Source organism: Canis lupus, chromosome 3 (assembly GCF_003254725.2).
Source record: "Canis lupus dingo isolate Sandy chromosome 3, ASM325472v2, whole genome shotgun sequence".
NCBI classification, from domain to species: Eukaryota; Metazoa; Chordata; class Mammalia; order Carnivora; family Canidae; genus Canis; species Canis lupus.
The window spans coordinates 14,020,801-14,041,118 of record NC_064245.1 but is presented as its reverse complement, the minus strand read 5'-3'; the positions used below and the strand labels follow the sequence as shown (position 1 = coordinate 14,041,118).

Here is a 20,318-nt window from a genome sequence, read left to right as displayed (position 1 = left end):
AGAAGGCTTAAGCTTAATATTAAAAAAAAAAAAGCTTAATATTTAATTCTGGAGCCTCATAGATGAATTTCAAATTTTGACCCCGAAATCTGAATTCTGTGACCATTCCTTCTGTCTGGTAAATTTCCTCATTCTGGCCTCCCAAACCATGAGTTCCTTCCTCAGCCATTTCATCTGTCATAGGTATCCCATCTTTTTTTCTTTATTTCAAGTTTTTATACCTAATATTTTTTTAAGATTTTATTTATTTATTCATGAGAGACACAGAGAGAGAGAGAGGGGGGCAGAGACACAGGCAGAGGGAGAAGCAGGCTCCATGCAGGGAGCCTGAAGCGGGACTTGATCCCGGGTCTCCAGGATCACACCCTGGGCTACAGGCAGCGCTAAAGCGCTGCCCCACCAGGGCTGCCCTACACCTAATATTTTTTACTTGTTTACTTTTCCATGTTTTCCACTTTTTAAAAATTTCATTCTACTAATATCTTCCCTCTTTTTAATGTTTATTAGCCTTTTAAAAAATGTCTTGTTGCATATAACCTGGTATTTCTCTTATGCAGGAATCTAAAATCTAGCAGATTATTTGTGGGCTAGTTGGTTTTGGAAAACACTGTGCTTCTCAAAGGTCTTGCTGTTTTGGCCAGTGAGTCGATTTCCTGGGGGTTGTGAGCTCCAGTAAACTCAGGGGGCAGGGTTTGGATGAGCACCGGGCACAGGAAAACCAGGATCTGATGGACCACTCCTCATCCTACAAAATCACTTGTCCTCTCAGGTCTTCACCTTTGCTCCTCAGGAAGAAGTAACTTTAGGAGACCAGTTGCTTTCCCTCTTCTGGCGCCTGTGAGTAGGACAGTGTAAAAACAAATGCCCAAGGTCAATTGTTCCTCATGTTTTTTGTTACTGTTGTTTCAGCTTCTTGCCAATGCAGGTCATCTGCCTTGTCTGATCTGACTCTTGAGGACACTTAAAACTAGAATCTGAAATTTCACACAAATAGAGCATTTGTCCCAAGGCTCATGAAGGGGAAGAAGCAAAAGCAGAGCTACACCAGTCCTTCTTCCCCACTGTATCTCCCACAGGCTTGCTGAGCTATCTCTTGCCCCAGACCCAATAGCCATCTGACTGAGGTTGGGTTGCCCAGGAAACAGAGATTGGTGAACAGAAGGTTCAAATGGAGTGCTCCAGCATCACTACAGGGAAGGGAAGGGGAAAGAATTGGGAAGAAAGTATCATCATACAATTCCACAGGGAGCTCTGAAGCTAGGATGGTCCTTCCAAGTTGTTCTGAGAGAGCACGTGTGCCAGTCCTTCATACATTGACCAATCACTAATTTCAAGCTGCCCCAAGAAGTGGGCATCGCCCTGAGCAAGGTGACTCTCTTCACGGAGACAGCACTCCCAACACTTGGGGGAAATGTCTCTCCTCCTTGAAAAGGGAATTGGGGGGCACACCATGGCACCTACTCCACCATCACCCTACACATTCACCGGTTTAAAATGGCCCCAGCTGCCAAGGGTTTTTGGGGGGGTTTTTTGTTTGTTTTTTCTTTTTACAGTTTTCTAATTTTCCTTTCTAGATTCTCCAAGGTTTTAGGAGGAATTGAGGACTGGAAGCCAGCAGTCATACTAGGTCAGCATTTTGGTCAAGACTCAGGAAATTTTACTCCTGAGGTACTATGTAACTCATTTCCTTTCTTCAGAGACAAGGTCACAAAAACAAAGTAAATTCAATAAAGAAAAAGACAAAAGTTGCTTGTCCTTCAAGAAGCTTATCTGTGAAGGGAAAGAATAATACATTAATACGAATAGGGGATGTCAGCATCTTGAATGTTTCTTTACCAAAATACTAAAGAGATCTAGTGTCTCCAATTTCTTTTTCTAATTTACTGGGTTTACTTTTTCACTAAACTGATTCTTTTGTAAATCTCTGCCTTTGATCTATTATTTTTTCCAGCTTAGAAGGCAACACTGTCCTCAATGTGGAATTTTCAGGTATTGAATTTATGTAGATCCAGCTTGGCTTGTTAGAATAGTGGGTAAAATATAGGAAACATGAACAATGCATAATGTAAGACCAAGGCAGAAGTCAGATCTTTTTCTTAGATGAGACACAAACCAAGATTCTAACCAGGCAGGTGCTTAGAGTCCTTCTAAACTTCTAAACTTCTCCCAGGTGAGACAATACTGGTGTAGAAGTGAAGATGCAAGTTCTGGGTCTGGCTCCTCCAACTCATTCTTGTAACACCGCTGGTGTTGTTTCCTTTTCCTGACCAGGGGTCATTCTTTTCTTCCTGTGATTCCAAACACCAACAGAAGTCATCTAGAAGACAGACTGAACAACCAGGAGCGTACCATCGCCTTTCTCCTTGAACAAGCCTTCCGCATCAAGGAGGATATCTCTGCTTGTCTTCAGGGAACACATGGCTTTCGAAAAGAGGAGTCGCTCGCCAGGAAGCTACTGGAAAACCACATTCAGACCATCACCAGCATCGTCAAAAAACTCAGCCAAAATATTGAGGTAGTTCTTTATTTTCTATATGTTGGCATCATTGCTTGTCAACGATTGTCAACCACCAATACCATCTTTCACCTAGAGAAGTGAATCACTATGGCTTAAGTTTAAATGATTACAATGTGTTGCCCCAGAGGAAAACAGTTCAACTTTTCAACTGCTCATTTATGCCAAAAAGTAGAAGGAAATTCTATTCAAAAAGCATTTAATATCTATTCTGTGACAGCAGAGAGAACTGTTTAACAATATGTCAGACATTGTGCTTAGGTGCTTATTTTAATCTAAATCTCAAGATTCATGTAATCATTTCAAATAGAGGTTTTCATAATGATGGTTCATAGACCCGTCACAGTCTGACCCCAGTAATCTGTCTCCCCATCTCCCACCCCTGGTCTTTCTTTCACTGCAGCCACACTGGCTCCCAGCTCTTTCTGGAACATACCAAACATGTTCTGGCTTCAGGGCCTTGCCACTTACTACTCACTCTGGCTGAATCATCTTCCGCTAGACATTCCTATGAAATGTTCTTCATTTCCTTCAAGTCTCTGCTCAGCTATCATCCTATCAGAGAGGATTTCCTTGACATTTCTATAAAATAGCACCTTTCCCCACCAGCAGTCATAATCTCCCTTAAACCTTACTTTTTAGGTATCCATAGCACCTATCCATCTGATAAGCAAACTACCATAGTCTGCATTTATTAATTGCTTGTTTTCTCCTTCTAATATATAAACTCTGTGAAGGCAAGGATTTTGTTTTCTTCATCACTAAATCCCACACCAGATGGCAACAGAACTTGGTAGGTGGTTAGCACTCTACATATTTCCTGAATGAATGATATTCAAGGTGTTAAAGGAAAAATAGTTTCTGATCAAAGGAGAAATTATCTGGGTTAAACCAAGATAAATAGGTTTTTTACTACAGGTCTTTCAGTATTCTTAAAGTGCCAATGGGCCTGATGAATCTGGGTTAGCAACTTTCAGGCAAGGATCCCAGAGATTGATTACTTTTGAGGAAACTGACTAAAAGTTTGCAGAAGGATCATGAGATTTGATAACAATGTCTTCCCACAATAAATATCTTCTTTTACTATCAGAGAATATAGTGGATTTGACAAACAAACAAAATTCATGCAATTAACCCAAACAATGCCTTCCTTAGGACTTTGTTTATAAGGCTAAGGACATCTATAATTTATTTTCCATCTGTAGGGTCTGGCAAACACCATAATGCATTAGAGGGAGTATAGATTAAAAATTAAAATAAGATTTTAAAAAATCTTAGTGAACTTTTAAGAGATATTTTGTTGGTATTTAGCACATACTGAACTGACCCCAGTGCTTAAAAAGTCAGTGAACTTCTCAAAGTGGTCAAAGGTGTTTCTAGGCATACTAGTGTTAAGAAAGTGATAAGAGGTTAGTGGCTCAGTGCCTTTAAGATAATGACAAAATCAAGTACAGCGCTAGTGCTAAATTAAGAAACCAATTTCAAAGTCAAAACTTGTTGGTAACTGAAAAGAAAATAGCATTCTCAGAAATATCAAAAATGCTTCTAGGCTTCTAGAATGTTCTATATTTTGATCCAGGTGGTTGTTACATGGTTGGTTACATTTGTCAAAATCCATCCACATATACACTTTGATTCTTTTAACACATATGAATTATACCTCAATAAAATACTCTTAACATTAAGGGGGAAACTTTTCCAGATCTCCAAGTCTTGCTAAGAGCTTCTTTTCCTAGAATAATTGATTGTCTTAGATAATAAGCTCTGAAAAAAGACAAAACATTTTCCAAAAACTCTAAAATCTCAAAATATTTGCCATCCTGTTAAGGGGTTGGTGTACACTGCGAAAATGAGGAGAACTGGTCTGTGTAGAAAACTGAATTAGGAAATATCTGAAGAGGGGATCCCTGGGTGGCGCAGCGGTTTGGCGCCTGCCTTTGGCCCAGGGCACGATCCTGGAGACCCGGGATCGAATCCCACGTTGGGCTCCCTGCATGGAGCCTGCTTCTCCCTCTGCCTGTGTCTCTGCCTCTCTCTCTCTGACTATCATAAATAAAAAAATAAAAAAGGAAATATCTGAAGATAACGTATTTAAAATATAAAGAAGAAACTATTAGGCTACTTCCAATAAATAAGACTATAAAATGCCAAGTGCTTTACAGAGAAATAGATGCTGTTCAAGTATTTTTTAAAAACCTGAACTCCTTAGCCAGGTCAGCCCATTGCAGATTGACCAGCAAGATAGGTTCTAGTGAGCTGAAACTTGACTTGGGCCTTTGAAAAGAATGAAAAAAAAAATTGTTTTTATCAACCATAATTGCAACAGTTAAGTTGCTTGGTCCTTTTTATAATCAAATTATTTGGCTTGCAAGCTGGTAACTAATTACAAACTTTAAAAGTAATTTAAACTCAAGAAAAGGGAATGTTATGTATAGCATTGCTTTCTTGGATTTTTTTTTCCCCCTTCAACTTATAAAAGCAATTCTTTTTCATTAGAATCATTTTGAAAGCTTAGAAAAAAATTTTAAAACTGGGGCGGGGGAGGTGGTGGGCAGGGATTCTCATCATTCCACCAGCAAATGACCATTTCTACAAACACCCAGAGTCATTTCCCTCAAATCCTTCCATTTAGAAAGCTGAGACTACATTTGTAAGCCCAATCTTTAATATAAAATTATATCATAAACTCTAACATGTCATTAAAGGTCTTTGCATGGTGCATATACCATGATTTGCTAAATCATTATCTTAATATTAAAATATCTTTGTGCATTAATGTATGTCTGTATTTGGCTTATTTCCACAGTATATATTCTTAGAAGTGAAACTCCAGGGTGTGAACACTGAAAGCTCTTGATGCGTGCTGCCAAGCTGGTTTCCGGAAAGTTTATGCTTACTTACACTTCCATTAGCATTACATGAGAATGCTTTTTTCACTGCACCCATGGCAGCATTGTGATTTATTATTTTAACTTTGCTAATTTGATGGGATAGAAATGAGATCTTTCTCTTTTTCTCACTTTTTAAAAGTGACTATAACAATTTGCATTTTCTCTGTCAGTCATCCATTAATGTCTTTTACCAATTTATCTTTGGAGATAAATCTTTTATCTTTTAGTACTTTTTAATTTTTATCAATTTGATGAAATGTTTTATTAAGGATAATAGCTGGTGGTGCCCTGGTAAATGTTTAACAGTCCAGCAATCAAATACCTTCTGGAGAATAAAAACTTGATTTGTAATGTTTGCCTATTTCCATGGTGTTAATGCTCTCATTGGGATTGATTTCAAACACCAAAACACCAAACACAAAGATGGGAAAAGATAGGCATAATTGGCTTTCGCCAAGAAGTGTATGTTGGTTGTAGCACAGAACTGAAATCCTGGGCAATAATGTCTGTTATGTTTTTCCAGTTTGTTGTTTATATCTTAGTTATACTTACAATGTATCTATTAAGTTTAAGTTTATAAGGTTAAACATTCCAATATTTTGCTCTGTGATTTCTCTCATTTTTAAGAAGTGAAATTTCTTCATTTAGAACTAAAATAATTACCTCTGCTATGTTATTTTTATGGTTTAGCTTTTTTAAGAAAAGTTTTTTTATGTATTAAAAGTTATTTCATTCATTCATTCATTCATTCATTCATTTATTTGAGAGAGAGAGAGAGAGAAAGCCAGAGAGCATAAGCAAAGGGAATGGCAGAGGGAGAGCGAGAAGCAGGCTCCCCTCAAAGCAGGGAGCCCCATGCAGGGCTCAATCCCAGACCCCAGGATTATGACCTGAGCCAAAGGCAGACACTTAACCTTCTGAGCCACCCAGCAACCCCATGGTTTAAGTTAATATTTTAAATCTATTTTTCTAAAATCTATATTGATGTGTTATGAGATAAAGATCTAAATTAATTCTGAATTAATAACCAGAGATCCCAACACCATTTGTGAAATTCCTCCCCCACTGCTTTGTGAGCCTCTGGTATAGCGTATCTCTTTCTTAGATTTACCAAGATCTTCACTACATTACATTGATCTATTTAGGTATGCATATTTATTTAGCTACATTGATTCATTTATCCTTATCTCATATTTTAGTGTTTAGTAGGACAAGTTCCCTCTCATCACAAGTCTTTACCAAAACAAAGCAAAACAACATCTATCACTAGGGTCTACATATCTGTCTCTCCTCTCTCTCCAGTGATTCACGTGTTGAAATCTAACGTCCAATGTGATGGTATTAGGAGGTGGGGTCTCGTGACTAGGACTAGGGCCCTTCTAAAAAAGACCCCACAGATCTCTCTAACCCCTTCCACCACATGAGAACACAGTAAGAAATAGGCAGTCTGCAACCAGCGAGGGCTCTCACCCAGAACAGGACCATGCTGACATTCTGACCTTGGACTTCAGCCTCCAGAACTGTGAGAAATAAACTTCTGTTCTTTATTAGCTACCCAGTCTGTAGTATTTTGTTAGAGCAACCTGAACAGACTGAGAGACCTACAGGCAAGCAAAAAACAAATGAAAACAAAACTCTAGCTAGTGTTCTTAATATTTCTATGTTTTCAGTTAAAATTTTATTTGCCTTTGGGTTGTCTCAACCTGCCAGTTTACAAATGAGAAAGAGCCTGTATATGATCTTTAAAATTTCTAACTTTCATTTGCTACAAATATCCCTCTTTTCCTCAAAAAATTCATAAATGTGGGTTCCTGGGTGGTTGAGCATCTGCCTTCAGCTCAGGGCATGATCCTGGAGTCCCAGTATCGAGTCCTACATCGGGCTCCTTGCATGGAACCTGCTGCCCGCCCCCCCCCCCCCCCCGTGTCTCTCATTAATAAATAAAATCTTAAAAAAAATTCATGAACGTAATTTAAACATAGTTCAGGCCTTGGTCAAATATAGCAACTAAAATGTTTTCCCAAATCGTGAACTTAACTTTTTCTTTATGAATAGATACAAATTATGTCATGTATCTCCGCTTTACATTAGAATTTGTTTGAATGTCAAGATAGAATTTTTTTCTATGGACCAGCAGAGTTTTTCTTTTCTTTTTAAATTAATATTTACTTATGAGTCTGGAGAAATTTTAAACTAATATTCTTGGAACCACCAGCCTGGTAGTGTATAAGACAGGCTTCTCTATTTCAGAATACCAAGAATTACTGAAGCTATGACTAAGGATACACAGGGGAAAAATGTGAACCCACTTCAGGCCATAAATCCTCTGTGTTCTCTAAAACACTGAGAAAATAAGCCTTTTTTCACTCCGAGTGAAACAGTCTGATTCACATTTGCTTTTGTTAGTTGTATTAAATTCACTGTGCTTCTGAGTCAATCTATAAAGTCAATCAGGGTCTTCCCTGATACCATATGAAAGATCCCTTTTTCTAAACCTACCACCAATTCTGAAATAGGTTTTTGTGAAAAGCTTTTGTATCAGTGATGGCCAAATGGAAACCGATAGCTATAAGAGCACAGTAAGTATGTTTTATTTGGCCCATATCATGTTTATAAAAGATTTTGACTAAGATGTCTGTACTTAAAAATTGAAAGATTTAGGGGTGATTGGGTGGCTCAGTCAGTTAAGCTTCCAACTGGGTTTCAGCTCTAGTCATGGTCTTGGGGTTGGGGGATCAGGCCTGCATTGGGCTCCATGCTCAGTGGTAAGTCTGCTTGGGATCTTTTCTCTCCCTCTGCGCCTCCCCTCATTCATGCTTGTGCTTGCTCACTCTCACTCTCTCTGAAATAAACAGATATTTTTAAAAACTGGAAAGATTTAACGTAAAATCTATATTTGGACTGGTGTTGAAACTCTGTTGAGCCATTATTCCTATCTGGCAACCATCTGCTGGAATCAGGCCATCACCGCCTCCCTCAGATAAGGCAGGGACACCGCCTTATCTGACATAAGACTCTCTCACTCATTTATATTATCAGCCTAATCAGGAAAATCATTCGATTTTGCAACCTCTGCTTTAAACCATATTTTCTTATCATGTGTGATGGGAAATTAATGGGAATTTATACTCAAAATTACAGATTTTGGAAGACCAAATAAGAGCTCGAGACCAGGCGGCCACAGGAACTAATTTTGCAGTACAGGAGCTAAACACCAAACACCTTCAAGGAGTTGGAGATCTTCGAGGAAGAGTAGCCAGGTGAGAAGAAGCATCTAACAGTCAGTTCTTGCCCACTGAATTCTTATTCCCGAACAAGTTCCATACACTAGAAAAGTAGATATTGTTTTTACATTAGGCTAAACTATCAGGTGGTAGTTGAGAAAGTATAGGATAAAATTTGAAAGCCTTATTCCACCTGTGAGACTCAAGGGGTCTTATAAAAGACCCCTTATATACAACGTCCAGTTTGGTTCCATCTGAAAGTGACAAGAATCATCTTGTCTATAAAGCCCTCGAGTGTCCAAATGCCAACATCTATACAAAGACATGGCCTCACAGCCACAAACAAAATCCCCAAATGTGTCAAATTCTAACAATTAAAACATTTAAAATATATAAGATTGACATATAAAAGTCTAACAAAAGAGACTTACTTTAAAATGGATAAAATTTTGAGTAACATCTTTCATATGATATTTCCAAATCAAAAGAATTAATGCTATGTGGGTTAGCAAAAATCTGTGGGTGTTGACAAGACAATGGCAGGACCATTCTAGTAGGCCTATCAAAGATCACTTGTGAATCACTGACTTAGACACCTTTGCAACTCTACGTCTTCCACCAGCACCTCATTCTTCTCTCCTGGAATACCTTGTTAATCTGCTCTGAAATGTTAGTGACCACATAAGAATTAGGTGATAAACTTCTTTTAGACAGTCTACAACAAAAAAATGTGTTAAGCTACATGCTGTATGCCATATAACCGTATGCCCAGACAGTGTGCTAGCGTTCAGAGATTCAATACATGGTTCCCTTCCAATTTGCCAAAACCCCAGGTTTATGTTTACCTGGGAAAAAAAAACTCCAAATATAAGAAATTAGATGAACACTACAATGAGAGCCTGTGGTGCCATGGGAACACCCAAATCAGATTGAGGCATAGGGAAGTCTTCCTGGAGGAGGTAACAGTTGAGATGAGTTTTGAAGGATCCATAGCTAGTTAGCTGGACAAGGAAAGATGGAAAATGCACTTCATTTAGGAGGAATAATATGTGCAAAATACATGAGGGATGAATTACTGTGGCATGTTCAAGGGGCTACTCGTGAGAAGGGTGTTTTAGTTTTGGTATTTTGGGGTTTGCATTTAGGAAGAGGTGGGAGATGAACCTCACAAATGGTCTAGGTTAGAGGCTGAGGAGTCTTGTGGGCCACAGTAAGAAGTTTGAACTTTAAGTAGAACATTATAAATAACCATGGGAATATTTTAAGTAAGGGGGTGACATATTTAGCAACACTCTCTAGTAGCTGAATTGCTGGGGTGTGGAAAGGAAGGTGAAAATGAAAGGAAGGCTACTGCAGCAATCAAAGTGACAAATGTGAAAGGCTTCAACTAAAGCACTAGCCATGAAAGGCCAGAGCAGGTAACAGACATTAGGAAAACAATCTATAGGAATAGTACCTATGTGTATACACACAGGTATGCGATTATATTATTTATAAATATATGTTTATACATCAAAATATACAAAATTCTACATTTCATTATATAGTGTTTGATACACATAAAGGACATTTTATAATATCTGGATAAGTCATGAAGCAAGATAATAAAACAAACACTAGCAAACCCACAATCATACTTAGATGTGCCATGATTTCGCAAAGATAAATGCCAAACTTTTGTTTTGCATAAAACTTGGAATTTGGTTTCATTTGGTGGTATGTTGATGACGCCCCAACTATTTTTTTCTGCGAACTGCTTACAAACCTACTATACTATTTTTGTCAATCTTGCCTTACATATAAGATTTAAATGAAACCAAGACATGAGTGGAATACTATCAAGAACAAGATGTGCAATTCTTTTTGCTCTGCTTCAGTTTATTTTTTTTTGTCTTTCTTAAAAACAAAAATTATATTTGAAGTCTATACATGATGACTTAATAGATACATGTGCATACTAAAATGGTTACTATAGTCAAGCTAATTAATATATCTTCTTCTCACATAGTTACTATCTTGTGTGTGTGATAAGAGCATTTAAAATCTACATTCTTAGCATATTTCCATTCTTCAACACAATATTATTAACTATAGTCATCTCTAGGTATATTTTTCCTACCTAACTATAACTTTGTACTCGTCAACCGACGTTTCCACATTTCCTCCACCTCCTCACACTGGATAACCACCATTCTACTCTGTGCTTTTATGTATTTGACTTTTTCAGATTCTATATAAGATCCTGTGGTTTTTTTCTTTCTGCACCTACCTTAATTAACTTAGCATAATGTCCTCCGGCTTCATTCACGTATTCGCGAATGGCAATATCCCCCCCCCCTTTTTTTTTTTTTTTTATTTATGATAGTCACAGAGAGAGAGAGAGAGGCAGAGACACAGGCAGAGGGAGAAGCAGGCTCCATGCACCGGGAGCCCGACGTGGGATTCGATCCCGGGTCTCCAGGATCGCACCCTGGGCCAAAGGCAGGCGCCAAACCACTGCGCCACCCAGGGATCCCCCAATATCCCCTTTTTTGAGTCTAAATAATTATTAAAATGCGTGTGTGCTTGTGTGGGTATTTCACAATTTCTTTATCCATTCATCTGTCAACAGACATATTTTGGCTATTGTGAATATTGCTGCAATGAGCGTGGGAGTGCAGATATTTCTTCCAAGTACTGACTTCATTTCCTTTGGATATAGATCCAGAAGAGGGGTTGATGGATGATGTCAGAGTTTTATTTTCAGTTTTCTGAAGAACCTTCATCCTGTTTTCTATAATGGCTCTACCGATCTATATTCTTACCAACACTATACAAGGATTTCCTTTTCTCCACATACTAGTCACCATTTGTTATCTTTTTATTACTTTGATAATAGCCATCCTAACAGGTGTAAGATGGTATCTCCTTGTGGTTTTGATTTATAGTCTGCTGATGATCAGTGATGTTGGGGACCTCTTCACATACTTGCTGGTCATTTGTATGTCATCTTTGGATAAATGTCTATTCAGAACCTTTGTCCATTTTTTTTTTTTTGGTCCCAAAGGACTTGCAAATGAGCCCATCAGCTCTCAGAGCTGGGTGATTTGGAAGCCAGTCTTTCCAGTGGCAGCTGTAAAAGTCGGGGTGCTAGATGTGTGGTCCAAACCCTTCACTCCTCAGGGAGAAGCTGGGATTTCAGGGTTCCCTCCCAATTGTAAGGAAGGCACTGTGCCAAGAAGGTTTACAGCATAAATGTGTCAGCTTTTCCTATTCACTTCAATTTGGGTATTTTCTTACTTGCCTGTTATGTAGGAGTCTTTAAATTAGTTTCTGGAATTTTCTCAGAGGAAACTGATCAGTGTATAGCTATTTATTTGGTGCATTCACAGGGGGAGGAGAAACCAAGAGCCTTCTATTCCTCCATTTTATTCTTCAGTTGTTTAATTACCTTCCCCTTGAATCCTACATAGTGATTTTCAGACAAGGATATTTTTTTCCTTGGAATGTCTCTGTTTTATGAAAATTTCTTAAATCTATTTGTTAATTTGAGACAGAATCTGGCTAAAAGCCATAAGACTTAAATTCACTTCCTCTCCTGTTTCGTATATTTTTGTCACATAAGTGACTAATGAACAAGCTGAGACTGAATTAATTACTGTCTTTCCATATATATTGACCTTCATTCCAATTAGTATCTTAGCATAACTGAGATTAAGCTGATTATTTCAACATAATTCCTAACAAACATTTTACAGCTGCATAAATCAAACACAATATCTAATAATGACAATGTGCTTTGAATTTTGTACTTTATTTCTTACTCCAAAACATTGGCAGTTTAAAAGCAAGTGTTTCCAATGACATGAGGTTCTCAAAGTTGTCTGGCCTGCTTTGATACCCTCTTTTCTATTCAGTAGATCATAGTCTCAAGTGCAAATAAGGAAAAGCAAACGTAAAGAATAAGGAAATAAGGAAGTGCAAATAAGGAAAAGCAAATGTAAAGAATACCCACAGGGATGGCTATGATTCACAGTCTGCAGCAGCAGCCAAAGGAGGCCAAACTTCTAGCCACATTTGTCTATTTGGGACCCAAAGGAGAATTTGCTTATGAAAAAATAATGAATTGTGTTGATATGTGATTAAAAGCAGAGGCCATATCCTTTGGAGAAACAATAAAGATACCATAGATATTGTCAACTTCTGAAAAGCTAAGAGTAGGAACTTCTGATTATAATGGTTGAATAAAAATACTTTTACTTCACTTCTCATTGAGACACCTTAAAAGCCAGTTAAAAATAAAAGAAGGGAAACAAAAGCTCCATCTTTAGTAGAACTTGGAAGTCGCCACAACTGCTAACCACAGAGTACACTTCCCAAGTTCTATGGTGTCTGGTCCTCCTCAGATCTTAAACATAATGATTTGCTCCAAATCAAGAGTAATAATCCTAAAAGGCATAGGCCAAATAATTTGTATGGAGCAATATTACCTCAGAGCTCATGTGGGTCATGGGAGAGATAAGAATGTCCCTTTAGAGGTTCAGGTCAGTAACACAGAGCAGTTGGGGAGTGTAGCTGAGGATCCAATCATGTTATTGATCATCCAGGCCCTGGTGCTTGCAAACTGACACCTGAGAGAAATGGGGTGGTGCTATAGGCAGAGGAGGTGGAGGAGGCCTAGAGTGTCACAACAGAGACGGTAGAACTCAATGATTGGCTGTGAAATACAGCAATCTAGTTTTTGAAGAGAAAAATGGGGAAATGGACCCCCCCATTTCACCATCATTCAGAGATGTAAGAGTGATAGGAAGAATCTAGGTTATGCACAAAAATCACCACCACCACCACCACCAAGAGACTGACAGAGACAGAAAAACAAAAGGCCAATGAACACACCTCAATGAGAGGAATTGCCCCAAAAAACACACCAAAATTTCTCCTGGTTTCAAAGAAGAACAAAAGGAAGAGCTAAAAGAAGATTGCTGAGTGAACAGTCACATGTGGTTTTGTGGTTTTGCTCTTTTCTAAAATCCCACTAAATCTAGCAAAAAAAAAAAAAAAAATCTTTCTCTTGAAAATATATCCACAAAGACAGAAGCTATGAGCGTAGAAATCTTGGAACCTAGAAAATAGACAATATGTGTGGAAACGGACTTAGCAGGCCTCATAAAACCAATTTTAAACCTGTGGGATAAGCAGGGAATGATCTGGTTTTACACATTCTCCACAGAATTCTCAAAAGGCATAGGAGTTGGCTGCACCAGAAACCTCTGAAACTGGGGGTGAAGATGGGCACTTGTCTGCAGGGAGGCCTGAGAAGAGCACGGAGAGACAGAGCAAGGAGCCATCTTCAGTTTGTTATTAGCCTTTTTTTAGTTTGTATTGACTTCTAAACTATAGGCATGTTTTAGTTTTATAAAATAAAAATTATTTTTTAAAAAAGGGTTCCCCCAAAAGAGATTATCACCTAAAAAAACAAGATAGACAAACTGGAGTTGCTCAGGAATAAGGTGGGGGGGGGGGACCCGAAATATTACAGAGATTAAATATGCTTTGGAAGCCCTCCAAATGGAAAAAATACAACTAAAAATAATAATTTCTTTAAAAAAAAAAAAAAGCAAACATGAGCAAACCATACAAAATGAAGAGAAAAAATTTTCGATATAAAAATGGTCGTAAAAAAATGATACCTACAACAGACAAGTAAAACTCATTCAACTTAGACCCTATAGGACTCCCTCAGGAGGAAAGAGAATGGATTCTTCAGGGAAAAATTATGCATGGGTATAAGAGAAGAAAACTTTCTTGAAACAGAGATTTGAATCCATAAATGAGACTGTGAACCCAGAAACATTGCGATGAGAACAATGGAATCAAGAGATCCTGGTCGAAGGATCATCAGAAATAATTACTAGGCAGCCAGGTAGACGAGACAAGTCAGCCTGCGGCCTTAGGCCGGTGGTGGGGTCTTGCGTGGGGACTGGCTACACCCTGTCTAGTCATGACCTCCATTCATCCTTAAATAACTCCACTCAGCGACATTTTTCAGGATAGCCATTCATGCTTTTAAAGGTTGAGAAGCAACCCTGGAGACACTATTTATGTCTCTTGTGTCCATGTGTCTGGCGACCCTGGGCTTGTATGGTAGACAAACTGCAGTGACAAACAGTGACCTTGGTCTGTCCTTACTTTTCTCAGTTAAGGAAAACTGAAACTCATAGACCTTAAGAAACTTGTCCCAGGGACGCCTGGGTGGCTCAGTGGTTGAGCGGCTGCCTTTGGCTCAGGTCATGATCCCAGGGTCCTGGGATCGAGTCCTGCATTGGGCTCCCTGGGAGGAGCCTGCTTCTCCCTTTGCTTGTGTCTCTGCCTCTCTCTCTGTGTCTCTCATGAATAAATAAGTAAAATCTTTAAAAAAAAGAAAGAAAGAAGAAAGAAAGAAAGAAAGAAAGAAAGAAAGAAAGAAAGAAAGAAAGAAAGAAAGAAAGAAAGAAAGAAAGAAAGAAAGAAAAGAAGGTTTTCCCAGCTTGCAAAGCTCAAAAGTGGCAGATTCAACGCCAGGTTCCATGTGACACCACAGACCAGTTCTTAACCATTCGGTCTACAAGGTGCAGAGCAGCTGTCTCTGAAGGTCGAACAAGGTGAGAAGTGACAGGGAGCGGTGACAGCAGCAACTGTTTCAATGTAATCTTTAGGGATCTTCATGCAGATCCACGAAACAATATCCTAACTAATGGACAACAGAGCTTGTTTTGACAGCAACAGTTTATACGCACCAAAGTGCTAATGGCTTTTGCCCATGACTTTGGTGCATTCAAGCCAGCTCCCATTTTGATCAGCTTAATTCCAAATTTTTCCTCCCAGCAGTCTCTCCACTCCCACGACTGTCCCCTGGTATCTCTTGAAGGGATTTCTCAGGCAAAATTACCATCTTACTCACTTTTGGCTCAGCTTTGGCACCAAAAATCTGAAAAAACAAATTCATTTCCAGATCCTAAAAAATATTGACAGCTACAAAACAATATTTATAGCACTTAGCATGACAACATGACAATAAGCTTCCTAATAAATATCATTTTAGGACAGTCAAAAGAGTTATTTTATAAAATTACAAACCACAGAGTGATCTCTGATAACTTTGTATAAAGAACAGCATCCTACATCCTATCTTTCGTGCATATAGGACTATATTGAAAGTATAATACAATATGTAACCTGTTGTCTCCCAGGAGAAGCCTTGAGTGGTGATAGTGGGGTGGGGTTCCCTGACAGGCTGGGAAGATGCTTAATCTTCAACTCCAGCCCCATTTCACTAGAATTCCTTCCTTAAGAAAACAAATGCAACTTTATGGGCCAAAACTTCATTCACATGCTAGTGTGAATTGCTTTCATCCTATTATAAGACAATTCTTGACTGAGACCGCTCAAAGAGCTGGATTTTTTATTGGGGCTAAGAGGAGGGGAATTGTTTTTTTGAAGATGGGTTGGAAGATGATGGTGACCTGGGACTCTTTGTAGTCAGAGGAGAAATGACAATCTTGAGATCGATGAAAGAGACTAAATGGGGGAAAGTGATTTCAGAACAGGCAAAAGTTTCAATTTTGTCTACACCACAGGCAGCAGGGAGTATTCCCAACATTAAAATCTACTGGAAAAAAAAAATAAAAAATAATAAAATCTACTGGAACTCCTGTGATTGAATAAATATATCAGACTGAAAATCTAAAATCCCTCCCATTTTCTCCCCATGCCTTCATCTACTCCAACCCAGTTCTTTGATGTCAATGTATCATTTTCCAACCTGGTTTCTCTCCCATCAGGAAAAGAAGAGAAAAATGAAGATTTCTGCAGTTATTCTACATCTACTAACTCATTATTCAAAGAACTTTAGAACTTTTATCATCAGGTGAATGCACACATCCTACTGTAGTATTAGAAGTGTTTGACCCTATTGATCTCACAACCGATTTTCATCTTGCTGCTAGATGTGACTCCAGCATTGTGAAACTTTCTGGAGACATTCACTTCATCAGGCACGAACACCGGAAAATTGAAAAAACAATTCAAGATTTCATGTCTGCCCTAGAAACTGTTTCTAAGAACTTGGATATGAAGGTAACTGAAATTATTTGGAACTTTTTGCTTGTTTTTTGTTTTTTTAAGATTTTATTTATTCATGAGAGACAGAGAGACACAGGCAGAGGGAGAAGCAGGCTCCCCACAGGGAGCCAAATGCGGACCTCGATCCCAGGACCCCAGGACCACGCCCTGAGCCAAAGGCAGACGCTCAACCACTGAGCCACCCAGGTGTCCCAATATTGGAACTCTTCCCTTATGTGTTATTGCCAGAAGATCATTATAGCTTATCAAAATGCCTAGTCACATGGTAATCTTTCAAAAGAGCTCTTTTCTTCAAAAGAGTTTAAATATGACACTGTCATATTAAAATGTGCCATTAAATATGGCACTGTCAGTTGAATTAATAAATATTTAATGAGCGCCCCCCCCCCCCGCCATGTTCTAACACAGCTACCCACTGTAAGCCTGTGCTACTTGATTCCACTGTTGCTGTTATTCCCTTCCTCTCTGGGTTTTCCTCAGATCGTAGAACCAAGGATTATAAGCAAAGCAATATGTCACGGAAGCTATGATTATTAAAGATGTGAGCTAAATGCGAATTGAGTCTGTTAAAGCCCTACAATAGGTTATGTCTCTCACAAAATAACGTACAAATCCATTGGCCTGGTTTAAAAGGCCATCTCTACACGGACCCCTGCTTGTCTCTTCAGTTCACCCCATGTTTTCCTGGCTCACCCTGCACACCCAGTCATACTCAACAACCTGCAGGTAGGTCCCTACTAACTCTAAGATGTTGTGTGGCCTCCATAATATTTGTGCTCTTTTCTGCCTGAAATCCCTCTCCTTTTTCATCTTCCAGTCAATGGCTTAATTAAAGGAGCTAGTGAGAATTCTTCTGTGTCCTTCCTTGTCACATAATTTTATTCATTTATTTCTTTACTTATTTTAGAGAGAGAGCATGAGCAGGAGGTGGGGGTTGGGAGAGACAGAGAGAGAGAGAGAATCTTAAGCAGGCTTCACACTCAGTTCAGAGTCGAGTGTGGGGTTCAATCTCAAGAGCCTGAGATCATGACCTGAGCCAAGATCAAGAGTCAGACACTTAACTGACTGAGTCACCCAGGTGCCCCACTTTCTTGCATATCTTACGTAATGACAAGCACATCTCCTCTGAAGTCATTTGGGCAGAACAAAGTGGAAAGAAATCCTTTGGGAATTGGGGGAGATGAAAGTTCAGTGTTTGATTATTTGTTCATAGGAGCCAGTTTATCAAAAGCAGAAGCTTCACATAGTTTATTGTAGCACCTATGGACTCACCTTGCCCACACCTACACACATCTAAGTCCTAATAGTTTTTTGGTAGATTCTCTTTGTTTTTCAATATATTTAGTCATGGGGCACCTGGGTGGCTCAGATGGTTGAGCATCTGCCTTTGGCTCAGGTCATGATCCCAGGGGGATTGAGCCCCTCGTCGGGCTCCCTGCTCAGTGGGGAGTCTGCTTCTCCCTCTCCCTCTGCCTGCCACTCCCCCTGCTTGTACTCTCTCCCTCTCTCTCAAATAAATCTTTTAAAAAATATTCATTCATATCAACAACAAATCATAACCACTTTATCTGCAGTTTTCTGATTGAAAACCTCAGTACTTTTTTCATAAGGTCATGACCAGAACTTCCAGATCACTGTTAAATAAAGTGTGTTGGTCATAAATGGTCATAATGTGTTGGACTATGAAAAGGTCATAGAGGGCGCCTTCTCCAGTTTCTGACTGTGCTGGGGACATCTTTGTTGTTTGCTGTTGGCCACTGGCTTGATATTTAACCATGCTAAGGAAGTATCAATTTCTACTTACTTCCATTAGTTTTTATTAGTATTTAGTTTTTGTTAGGACTGAATATTTAACTTTATAAATTGCCTTGTAGACATCAACAAATGCCTAAATCATCATATTAGTTGTTTTTTGGTTTGGGTTTTTATTTATTCACTTGTTTACCTCTTTGGATTTCTAATGTCCTAGGCCAATACATTTCCCAATACCGAAACATTCATGCATTTTCTGCCATACAGTCACTGGGTAATCATTAAGCATTTGACTTTGCAGCTAAGTTCAAAAGTGACATTGACTATAGTTCTCCTTAGTTTTGGGGTTTTTTTTAAGGTAATAATATGATATGTATGGTTCACAAACCAAAACTATCTAAGAAAATTTGGGTTGCCAGAGTGGCTCAGTTGGTTAAGTGTCCAACTCTTGATTTTGGTTTGAGTCATGATCTCAAGGTCATGATACTGAGCCCCAAGTTGGGCTCCATAGTCAACAGGGAATCTGCTTGAGATTCTCTCCCACTCCTTCTTCCTCCCCCCTCCCCCACTGTGCCATGACTGTCTCTCAAATAAATACATCTTTTAAAAGAAAGAAAATGTACACTGAGAATTTTCATGGCTACCTCTGTCACCAATTATCACATTCTTTGTTTCCCTCATGAAAACCATTTTTATTATTCTGTTCAAGATTCTTTCAGTATGCCCTTATGCAGATACAAGCAAATGCAACTATAATCTTATTTCCTCCTTTTTATGAAAGAGAGAGTATTTTATATACTACTATACTGCACCTATTTTATTTTTTTAATATCAATTTTACTCAGTTAACATGCAGTACAATATTAGTTTCTGGAGTAGAATTCAGTGATTCATCACTTACATACAACACCCAGTGCTTAATACCCTTCACTCATCTATCCTATCCCCCCACCACCTCCCTCCATCAACCCTCAAATTGTTCCCTAAGAGTCTCTTATGGTTTATTGCCCTCTCTCCCTCCCTCTTCTGCCCTTCCCATACATCCATCTTTTTTCTTTCTTAAATTACACATATGAGCTAAACCATATATTTGTCTTTCTCTAACTTATTTCACTTAGCATAACACACTCTAGCTCCATCCATGTTGTTGCAAATGGCAAGATTTCATTCTTTTTTTTGATGGGTAAGTTATATACATATATGTGTGTGTATATATATATGTGCGTGTACACACACACATCTTTATTCATTCATCAGTCAATGGACATTTGGGCTCTCTCCGTAGTTTGGCTATTGTTGATAATGCTGCTGTAAACAGGGTGCATGTACTCCTTCAAATCTGTATTTTGTTTCCTTTGGGTAAATGGCTAATAGTGCAATTGCTGGGTCATAGGATAGTTCTATTTTTAACTTTCTGAGGAACTTCCATTCTGTTTTCCAGTGGGGTTCCAATTTGCATTCCCACAAACAGTGCAAGAAGGTTCCCCTTTCTCTGCATCCTTGCCAACACCTTTTGTTTCCTGTGTTGCTAATGTTAGCCACTGTGACAGATGTGAGGTGGTATCTCATTGTGGTTTTGAGTTATAGTCCCTCATGAGCAATGTTGAGCATCTTCTCACGTGTCTGTTATTCTTCTGATGTTTTCTTTGGAAAAATGTCTATTCATGTCTTCTGCCCATTTCTTAGCTGGATTATTTTGTTTTTGAGTATTGAGTTCGATAAGTTCTTTATATATTTTTGGATACTAACACTTTACCTGATATGTCATTTACAAATATCTTCTCCCATTCCATATGCTGCCTTGGAGATTTGTTGATTATTTTCTTCAATGTGCAG

The 20,318-nt window shown here is 38.7% G+C and overlaps 1 protein-coding gene across 1 annotated transcript in view; it reads left to right on the top strand.

Moving 5' to 3' along the window:
* The window catches only part of FAM81B (family with sequence similarity 81 member B), a 55,001-nt gene that overhangs the window by 14,489 nt on the left and 20,194 nt on the right, over positions 1-20,318 (top strand). The window contains 3 exon segments of the mRNA XM_025437948.3: positions 2,272-2,515; positions 8,548-8,666; positions 16,595-16,724. Coding sequence (XP_025293733.3) covers positions 2,272-2,515; positions 8,548-8,666; positions 16,595-16,724 — 493 coding nt within the window.